The following is a 10,933-nucleotide window of genomic DNA, read 5'->3' as shown; positions in this document are numbered from 1 at the left end:
TTCTTCAAAAAAATACTGTTTCTTTTTCATTTCACCTCCATATTCTTTAATGTAACTGGTCAAATTGGAAAGGATACTTTCAACAATGCCACAATGCCAGCTAGGCTCCTCCTTCCGCTTACTAAATACTTCTAAAGATCTTGTCTTCTAATTAACTCTGCTGCTGCTGCTGTATATAAGTCAACTACTCAGTGAGTTTGTCTGCAGTAACCGTAAAAGCCAAATGAGTGTTTGCAAGAGGCTGTCTGGAATTAGGAACTTAGTTCTTCCAAGTATTAATTACAGCATATTTAGAAAATAAAATAACTTAAAATTGAGTCAAGTAAACAACTGTGCTAATGGCCATCTCTAGCTGAAAACATCCGTAGTTACATGAACAACTGGCTCATGTTAGATGATGAATAAACTGTGAATTCAACATACTTCGTTAATTTTGGTTTTTGTTCCTGTTAACAACTGCTTTTTGGGTTTTTTTTTACTTAATCCAACAGTCTTTGTCAGCCAATTAGTATGGAATAATATCAAAGCTTGAGAGCCAAAACAGCTAATCTGGTTAACAGCACTTGGGAGTGTTAAGAGAGAATTTCAAGTCACTGTCTAGAAAAAAAAAGACTTATGTTGTTTGAAGTTCTGCTTCGCTGAAGGAGAATTACCACACAAATCTTATCTTGCCTTCTTGTATAGGAAAGGATTTCACATTCAGGGCTTGAGTTAGCTCATAGCTATGTCCTGAGATGCCCTGGCAGATCTAACAAAAAATACAGATGCTTAAAAAGTAGTTATTCCAGTATTCGGCTTCTCATGGTCTGCCTTTCCTCAGCAGACTGCTTCACAGAATACACCTCCTTGCTCATGAGCGTTAAGAATCAATGGACGGGAAATGTTTCTCAGGACAGCTACAACGGTAGCAAGAACACGTTAATAGACAGTGTTTTAACGCATATTACTTCTTTATTTAACCATTGTTCCCCACTTGTCTGGTAGGAAATAGATGTCTCCATTTGCTGGCATGTGTCAGTTGGCCTGATTCTGTTCATACATGTGAAATGTGACCCTTGCTTCTTTGTATCATCCTAGTAAATGAGTCATGTGAAATGACATTTCTCAGTGCATACACAACTGTTCTTTCATTTTTTGCTTTTCGTTTAGAACTCATAATCCCAGCGATACATACAGGACATGGACAGTTGCATATGTATCTATGCATATATTTTGATATATGGCTTAGACAGCTAACTATAAATCATGTAGCTCCAGTAATTAGCTACATAGACTTTGCCCTTTGCTGTCCAGTAATGACACCAGCCACTTCTGCCTGGAATAGTCTTTGAGGAACTGAAAGCTGCAGTGGCTATAGCTAGACACCATAGAAGACAGACAATACGAAAATATTTAGGAAGAAGAATGTTCTTATCAGAATTTCCACAGAAATTCTTGAAGACCAAAAAGCATCTTTATTTTCAATTTAAAAACTGATCAAGAACTTCAGAATGGGCCATAATGTCTAAATGCTAGATGCTGCCATGTCCAGCTTAGGGCTTGCACAGACACCTGCACTTCCTTCCTCACAGAATCAAAGCAGTCTGAGGTATGCGCTTACAAGCACAGTTTACCATGGAGTGCCCATCATGCTTACCACCCACTGTCTGTTTTCCCATCTCTCAGCAAGTCTCAGATAAAGACACAAAGATGTCTTAGCAGCTCTTGAAGAAGCTGTTGAACAGGCTCAAGTTGAAGCCCAGTATATTGAGGAAAAACAGAATGAGTGCTGGTTTGTAGTAACAGATTTGTAAATTGTGGTGGTTTTCTGAAGCGGGGTCAGAACACCCAAGATGATGCTGGATAAACTGAGGATAAGAATCACAGTGGCTGTCTCAAAAGAAGTCAGCACCAAATATTACGCTTCTCGGTATGGAGATCAGAAAAGCTTCACGCTGACAAGCAAGTGGGGAAACACCCTGACTGATAGCATGAAGCATAGGGTCTTTGACCTCAATTCTCTTTAATAGGAGATTGGGTTAAGCCCTGGGGAAAGATCTGGACTGAGTCTGTCTAAAGATATTCTTCTCCTAAAAAATTAAGCAAAGCTCCATTTGCTTTAAAAATTGAGCTGTTACAGGTTATGGTTTGCACTGAGCAAAGATGGGTCACAGAACAGACCCAAATCTGGGAGAAGGCACTGAACAGATCGAATCCCACCATACCGAAACATCACGTAAACCATCATATTACAACCAGCCTTATGTGTGCTTTCTCTCTCTGGACCAGTTAGTCTTGCATTTTTTGTGTGCATGGGAATGGAGTCAATAGGAGAGAGAGAACTTCTGTTCCTATATCCTATTCCCTGCAGTGGTTAGGGGACAGCCCACAGATTTTTTTAAAAAAGGGATGTTGCTGTAGTTTAAGACTGTTAACTATCTCTGTATTTAGTGAGGTCCTGGGCCCTGACATTGTATATTATCTGCTAGCTATTGCCAAAAAGAACCCTAATTAAACTTCAATGAAAAACTACTATGGTTAGGCCAGAGATTAAAAAATTACGTCTTCTGAGCTGAAAGAAAAAGTTGCTGAGGAAGCTTTCAGGTAATTTATGGAAAGATCACCACAATATTGGAATTTGACCCTTCAGTTCATCCTCCTTAGCAATAGAAATATACACTTTTTTATCCACCTGGTCAACAGAAGCTGTTCATTGCTGTACCCTTCTGCATGGTGGATTTGTATTATCATTCCCCTGATGGCTGCAAACAAAATCCTCTAGGTTAACCTAACTGACAATCTAAACTAACCTGGCTAATTTTGCCTGAGGTGGATTATAGACTGTCATAACTAATTCTCCATTGGCAAAAGGAGCAGTGGTGCAGCCAGCACAATAAAACAGTTAGAGACCACAATGTCTCCCATCAGCACAACTAGCTTTGGGGGAAGACATGTCTCCATGGTTTTACTCCAGTCATTTTCATAAAAATGTGAAAATAACTTGGCAATAACTGTGGGTATAAGAGCATTTCCCATTATGTTGTAAATTGGATTATTTTATAAGAAAGACCAACATTTAAGTAAAATCATGACTTAATTATAGTAACTTTCCTAAAGGATTTTAATGTGAAGAGTAGAAATATTTAGGAATTAATGACATCTTATGGAAAAGAAAAAAATTCTGAAAACCATCAGATCATGGGATGGTGTCGGTGGAGGCCTCAGCTGAAATGACAGACCAAATTACACAAAATATTTGCTGTGCAAGATGTTAGTAATCCTCCAGTGGCAGAGTGTCAGATGAAGGAGTCTGATTTTCTGAGTCTTCTCTGTCTGATCTCGGTTGTCCCATTACTGTCTTTTGAGCAGTCTGTCATAAGAGTAAGCTGCACACCAAAATCAGAAAGACAGAATCTACAAAGGTGGTAATAATTTGATATCCTTTCAAACTAAGGGCATGATGAATTTTCTTTGCTTCTAATAGTCTTCATATTACAAATACCTTGATATGGACAAGGCATAGCAGGTGTAGATTTTGGAGAACAGAATAGAAGTAAGTCTTCATCTTGAAAGACATGTTTTGTGAGATGATTGTATGTCTGACAAGATATATTGCCTTGTTTTTACTCTGGTGACTAGAAGGCTTCTTGCTTAATTTTATTTTCAAACAGCTGCAAGACCCAGCATGTGAAGAGCAGAACATCATGGATGAGTATTCTGGGCTGGCTGCCCAAAACTTGTTAGGTTTATTATACAACCCTCACATGGTATGTGACAGTTTTCCCATCTTCACACATGAATCTTTGTGTAAAAGGAGAGCTGAAAGGGTTGTCTTGGAGTAGAACTATGCAACGCCAAGGTAAATAATTAAAAGTCAACAACAAAATCAGAAACCGATAGAAACATGAAATGACTTCTGGTTTCCTGATGCACTTGAGGACTGCTACAATAATCACGCTGGCAAAATTCAGACCTCTGAAAATAGATCCAGTGGTTAGCAATTCTTAAAATATGAAGCTGAGAGAAAACATCAGACTTTGTCACTCTCACTTCAGAAGATATCTAAAGCCTGAGCTCTCCAACTAGAGTGCATTACCTACTTAATACTGTTAAATGCATTTCACTTGGGTAGGCTATTTGCAAACAACTTTTTTTTGATTTTGTGTTCTTTCTAATAATCCTCCTAGTCTTTTTAAATGTTCTGTTTCTGAGGCTTCTGGAAACTGTCATACGTAGTCTTTGTTGATGATTATGTTCTTGATATTTATGCTGCTTCTTTCAGTGTTTCTGCTGCAGCCTGTACAGTGAAGGCTGCAATGGAAATCTGCCTCTTTACTTCTTCCCAGGCTTCATGTTGGTCAGCTTTGTTTTTAATGTCAAACATGGCATCATAGATCCCTGGGAATGCTTCTCCTGCGTACTTGTTATGGCTGCTTGGAGCAAAGATAACATGTCTGTAGGGAAGTTGAGAGAAAAAAATAACAATATTCTGCATTAGGAAAATAAAATATATTATTTTCTGAATAAAACTAATCTGTTTCTATATCATCTGTTAAATTCTTTGCACTGAAGATGTAAGTAAATAAGATTATGGCAGCACATTATTCTACTCTTCACCTATAATCTATGAAGCAACAAAATTAAATAAGCTACATTACTCCATGTGAATTTCAGAACTTTGCAGCTAAGAAAACTTTAGATAAAGTTCACTGAAGTATTTTCCTTGTGAATTACTCCATGTGAATTTCAGAACTTTGCAGCTAAGAAAACTTGAGATAAAGTTGACTGAAGTATTTTCCTTCATTTTAGATGAAATGGAAAGATAGAAAAAAGTCAGCTTCTTTTCTCATAGATATGCACAATCTCTGAGAGATATAGGCATGCTTTGAGGTAGGAAAGCTGATGCTTTAACAAGAGACTGTTCTCAAAGGATTTTTAATTAGAAGCTATGAGAGTTACAACGATTGTAGATCTTAAGTTCTCTTTCTACAGTTACTTTTTAGTGGAATTTTTTAGTGGAAAGATTACTGTTCTGAATTATGCAGACTTATAGAAGGATCAAAAAGCTAGACTTCACTATTCTTCCTCTCAAACAAGATTTACGTCTTGAACTGGATGAGAGAACTACTGAATTCACTTCACTGCTGTTGAAGTACTGCCCTCTACACTGTATTTGCTAGCATGACTGTTCTGCTATAATCGATCAAATTGTAGATACTTCAGTTACACCCTATTTCACATTCAAATCATAATAACTCCCTAAAGATCATTTACCACTGAAATTACTTGAACTGAGTCCAGGGCCGAACTTTTAGATCTATTTAGAAGCCCAAGAAAATCAATGGAAATGAGTTTACTGATCCGAATAGGCTTCCAAACAAGACTTTTCCTCATTCTGTATAGTGTCTCTCACTGAAGTTTTCCCCAATGTAGTTTTCCCTTTTTAATCTTATTTGTCATGTTTAATCTATTTTTACAATGTTGAATAAACTCATTACAATTCCATTTACAGATCTGTAAATCTTAAAGGAATTCTCATAGGCTACTCCAGGCAGAAGGTGAAAGATATGCCTTTCTTACCTATAGAATGGCCTTCCAGGTAATCCAAGAGGATCGATGAAAGCCCTTTCTAGAAACATGAGCTGATCATTTAGTGACCTGACAGCAAGTAGGCTAAGAAAAAAACACAGGAATATGTTAGCTATGGAGTGTTTGGCCCACTCTCACCCTGTGCCCGAACATACACAGCTCTGAATTTATGAAAGACAGTAGACCCAAGATTTTGAACTTAAAGAGTAGTCCACAAGATAGCCCATGTCAGCCAACCTGCACAACAGAATTATGCTGACCTGTACTGTGAAGCAGCCTCGTTCATAACCTGAAAGTCTCTTAAAGCTGTTTTCAAAGGCCAAGCAATAGTGTCAAAGAAGACAGAGAGTTTCAGGTATTTTCTCTCATGTTGCTTCTTATTCCTTTATCTCCTTTTCATTAGGATGCTTAAGCAGACCATTCTCTTCTCTTGTACAACAGTTTTCTAAAGACCAAATTTTCCACAAAGCCAGCCAGCTGTAAATTACTTCAATAAAATCACATTTATTTTTATGTAAAACCACAAAATCTGAGAAACAGGAACCTTGTGATGTTAGGATCATCTTTTGAGCCATCCAAGAATTTTGTTTTTCTGACGGCAGATTGTAAATTCCCTAGAGCTGAGACCATCTGTGTCTGTGTGCTTTGAATAGCTTTGAGCATACTACTGATGCTTAACAAATAAAAGAACTGTGAAAAAGATTATACTGAATATATGTGGGTTTGGTAGTTTACATCCAAAGTAACTTACTGTAGAGCTTCAAAGGCATTCATCAGTAATAAAAAAAGGTAAAATTTCTATCACAGTAAGCCTGGAGTAAGTTTCCTACCATCAATGCAATTGCTTCAAGTTTACATTGGTGTAAATGGAAATCAAAACTGCTTGGTTGAATTAATGCTTAGATTTAGGCCATCCATCGATGAAACCATTTTGAAAATGTCACATACATGTCATATGTCATAAATGTCATATTTTACATACGAAATCATTGTTAACTCATTTATCTTGAAAGTTGCTGCCATTAAAAAGATGGCTTTGATTCTCACTTAGTCTTCCATAAGGGTAAGCACATGGCTAAATCAGATTCTTCCCAAGAAATGTAACATACACAGATATATATATATATATATAAAAGGAAGTTTGATTTCTCATTCTCAGCATGGCCTATAAAGAATAAATTAAGAAATAAGTCAAGTGCAAATTAAGACTGTTGGCATAGGTGGAGCATAGAATTTTTTGAAAGTTCGTCAAAAAGCTTGCTACAACTACAATCACAATACAGCTATTTCTTTTTCATTAAGTGGTACCCATATCTTGAAAACTAGAGTGCTGACAAACAAAGACCACAAGTCAACATTTGTTCTTTAATGATAATCCAGCGACAAAATATCAGGACGTGTCTCTACTTAGAGGGAGGTACACACCTGAGCTGGCTCTGCTCATGCTAACCAGCATTCTAGTCACATCCATGTATCATCCCGGCCCTGCTCCTCAACTAGAACCTGTCAAGAATTGACACTAATGAGCCTGGACACTTTTTGAAGCTAACATGGCTCGATTCCCAGGCTCTCCAGTGTCTCTGATGTCCACTAATTCAACATTTCTATACTTGGTTTCTTAGCATAACCAGATCCTTAATGACAAGAGTCCATAAGGTCTTATAATGAAACAAATGATTGACAGTCATTTGTCACCAGGGTTATTCAGGTGACTAAATGCAAGCAAAGACTATGCCCTCTGAGCCGAGGACTACATGGAGTATTTGACTGGAAGAAAAAAAGAATTAAACTTACTTATTGATATCTATTTGTTGCAGTCTCTCATGAAAGCTAGCAGCCATTTCGGTAAAATTCTTCACAGCTGAAAAGAGAGCATCTGGAGGGAGCAGGAAGGAAGGATTTAACTTCAAATACTGAAAGAATTATTTAACAAATCGAATTCTTCAAATTAAAGCTTTATCTTTCACTGTGATCATGATCTGTTAACTCTTACCAAACGAAAATCAGATGACCCCATATTCCTACATTGAAAAATACGTAATTTTGTGTGAAAATTTGCCTTGGAGACAATAGAAATCAGTATTTTTGTGAACATTGTTTATTATTTGCTGCTTGAAGAATGTACAGAAATACCAAAAACTAGAGCATGGATTGCCAGAACCAGAATGTTCAGTTAGGTCCAGGATTTTATAAATCCCAACAACCTACGTTTTACTGGTATGTCCCTCCACACACACAGAGTTTTGAGAAATACTGAGAGTGTGTGTGTGTATGTGCGCACACACATGTACCTGATATTGGTCATTAGCAGCCAAGACCTAAACTGAAGCGTATATAATGTTGCCAATAAAATAAAGGCTTCTCAGGCAGGAGGCATATTGTGAATCCCTATAACATGAAATAAAATTTCACATGCCAGCACCAGATCCCTATTGTGGCATAGGGATGAACCATTCCTGCCTGACCAAGGCCCGAGGCAAACTTGTTATGGTGCTTGCACTTGCCATCATGTGCCCCTAAAGTGAAACAAGGGAAGTTCTGACTGGATATAAGGAGAATATTTCTCACCCTGTGGTGAAAGGAAACCACACCTTGCACTGTGGTCCAGAGAGGTTCTGTAGTTTCTGTCCCTGGAGGTTTTCAAGACCAGATCAGATGAAGCTCTAAGCAACCCGGTCTGACCTCAGAGCTGACCCTGCCTTGGGCAGCTTGACCTAGAGACCTCCTGAGGTTCCTTCTAACCTGTATTATCCTATGATCCTAATATCAGTGTTGGACAGAATCATCCAACACTATAAGCTGCAAGGCAATGTGGGGTTTTTTTAGGCAGCAAGACAAAGATATCTTGTTGTCAACATCGGTTGGCAACATCTACTTGGCAGTGGCATAGTCTCTACACAGGCATACTAGTGACAAAATATTCAACTTTCAAATTATTGGAGAGTATGGCTCTTGTTTTAGCAACTGTTCATAAAGCGCACAGTAAATATCAGGTCATGACTAAGACATACACTAAGATAAGGCATTGCCAGCATTAATAGAGAAGTGTGATGAAAGACTGTACGTACCAAAGGTTATATTGTATGTTGCCAGTTCCTCTTCGTGATTCCTTGACAAATTATAGATGATGTGAGCATAGTTGCTCACAGCTGACGCATAATCTCTACAGTCAAAAGGAAGCACAATGGAGTTGGCCAATTCAAACACCAGCCCTCCCCGTACCTGAGCTACTGTCAGATGATTCTTGAAAGTGGGATCATAAAACTTCTCCACAATTTCATAGGTTTCATAGACACTGTGGTAAACTGGATAGCTGCTATATTTTTCTACATTCTGCAATAAACCAACCCAAACAAAACCATTATTCAGCTGTGGATACTTCAGCTTTGCTTGAAAACCTTTGCTGTGGCATTCAAGGCACTATAAAGTTCAGTGTTCAGGTCATACTAATCCTGCATAGCCACTGCAGACAGTCAAACAAGAAGAACTGCTCAGTAGTGGCTCTCTTAGACATCAACCTATGATGAGATGAATTTGGAGATGCCTCTCTCCACTGACGATGTACAGAGCCTAAAGAAGGTAGCTAGGAACAAATACATAACTTTTAATTGGCTAAATAAAGGTGAGATGGCCCTTCCTCTCTTTGCTTGGATCTGAACAGTCATTTCCATTTGTGTCTCTGGATATGCCTTTTCAGAGGAAAAGACCACATTGAATAGATTGTTCCTTGAATATTTTTTAGTTAGTCTCATCTCACACTATGCTCCAGAGTCAATATTTTCCATTAAACATGAACCATTTAGAATTCAAAGCTTCGTAAGTTATTACAAATCATTCAAAAGTCATCATAAGCCACTCATAAGCCTTCATGAACCACAGGTAATTTTGAGCACATCCATTTACCCTTAGCAAAGGTCTTTTTGTCTGACTGACATCAAGCTGACCATTCTTATTTATTTAATTTTTTATGTTGTAGTAGCACATAGAGTTCTAGTATGAACTGGGACTCCACTCTGACACACTAAACTGAACCACTCCAAAAAGCTGGCAGTCTAAATGGCTCAATTACAGGTGATATTATTCAGGCAGTTACAGAAGAGACAAAATCACAAAGACACAGACTTACCCAATTTTTGCTGTAACGTGCTCTGCCCGAAGAAATGCCAAGACGTTGAAAAAAGACTTCAAAGTCATTGCCAGAACCCAGTTTATTTATTCTTTGAACAAGAAAGAGAAAAATGCCTTGAGTGACAATACTTTAAGTTTGCTTCCAAGTACTGTGGCAATTATTTATTCTGCAGTTGCAGTCATTACACAGTCTTTCCCTAGTATGCTCTTTCTGTCAATATACCACGAGTTGCCTGTGACCCCTACGTTACACGTACCTCATCAACTGCATTGCCAGAGGAGCAGAGTCACCATTCTCAGGGTCACAGAAATCAAACTCTGAAGAGAAGTATTTAACTCACTGTCTTCAGTCATGGAGAAGACCCAATGACCTCCTGCTGAACTTCCACTACCCCAAGCTCTCAACTCAGAGAGACCACAACAGCACCAGCATGGCTCCATGGAATAGAATTAGTCTTTGAGATTCTATAGAGAAACCCCAGTAAAATTCAAGGACGGTGTCGTAAAAACCTGTCTGGTGTAATCCCCAGCCACCCTAACTCAGAGGCCTTCCAGGGGACTGGAAGCAAGTGCAAGGGAAAGCTGCTATGTTAGCATCCTGTGTGCCTGCTGCTGGTTTGTGTACGCTACCGTTATTTGTCTAAATCTCTATAAACTACACAAAGATTTCTCATCTATAAAGCCTCCTGTTCATGCTATAAAGGCAAGTTCACAAAACTGTTGTACAATAGTGTATCAGCTGCAATCAATAAAACTCTAAAATTTATATGAGCTGAGAATCACACCGTTCCTTTTAGGGGCTCAGTTTTTCAGGTGGATATTTTTTTAAAACCCACATTCTACACGTTACAATAAATTTTGGTAGATAATTTATTTTCTTTTTTCACTGACCTGGGGACCTCTTTATATTCTCCTGATGGATTTTTTTTATACCAGCTCTCATAAAGTGATTTTCCTTCAAACCCTTCATCAGGACTTGGTATCTAGAAAAAGTATATTGTAAAAAAAGATAAAGAGTACAATTTTAAATGTTACTAAGCAAAAAATCTACAACCTGTGATCATGTAAAGCCTATGGCTTAGGGCAATGAACAAGTCACAGTCTTAAGTCCCTCAACCTTTCTGCATTTCCATTTTCGTATTTCAAATACATAGAGAGGAATAGTTCATTTGCTAAAAATAGGTAATTTTAGATAGAAGAAAACACATGGAAAGTAAAACATTTCAAGTCAACATCT

General features: G+C 38.0%; 1 protein-coding gene across 3 annotated transcripts in view; it reads right to left on the bottom strand.

The window, feature by feature from the left end:
- Positions 1–943: 943 nt before the first annotated feature.
- The window catches only part of LOC104327662 (Putative N-acetylated-alpha-linked acidic dipeptidase), a 31,200-nt gene continuing 21,210 nt past the window's right edge, over positions 944–10,933 (bottom strand). For all 3 annotated transcript variants that reach the window (XM_075417245.1, XM_075417252.1, XM_075417255.1), the window contains 6 exons: positions 10,588–10,679; positions 9,695–9,785; positions 8,637–8,901; positions 7,363–7,444; positions 5,560–5,652; positions 944–4,433 (listed from right to left, as the gene is read on the bottom strand). In XM_075417245.1, coding sequence (XP_075273360.1) covers positions 4,244–4,433; positions 5,560–5,652; positions 7,363–7,444; positions 8,637–8,901; positions 9,695–9,785; positions 10,588–10,679 — 813 coding nt within the window. In that variant the 3' untranslated portion in view covers positions 944–4,243. The remainder of the gene's footprint in view (positions 4,434–5,559; positions 5,653–7,362; positions 7,445–8,636; positions 8,902–9,694; positions 9,786–10,587; positions 10,680–10,933) is intronic.

The sequence above is a fragment of the Opisthocomus hoazin genome, chromosome 1 (genome assembly GCF_030867145.1).
Source record: "Opisthocomus hoazin isolate bOpiHoa1 chromosome 1, bOpiHoa1.hap1, whole genome shotgun sequence".
NCBI classification, from domain to species: domain Eukaryota; kingdom Metazoa; phylum Chordata; class Aves; order Opisthocomiformes; family Opisthocomidae; genus Opisthocomus; species Opisthocomus hoazin.
Note: the sequence above shows the minus strand (reverse complement) of the source record. Positions and strands in the feature narration are given on the sequence as shown.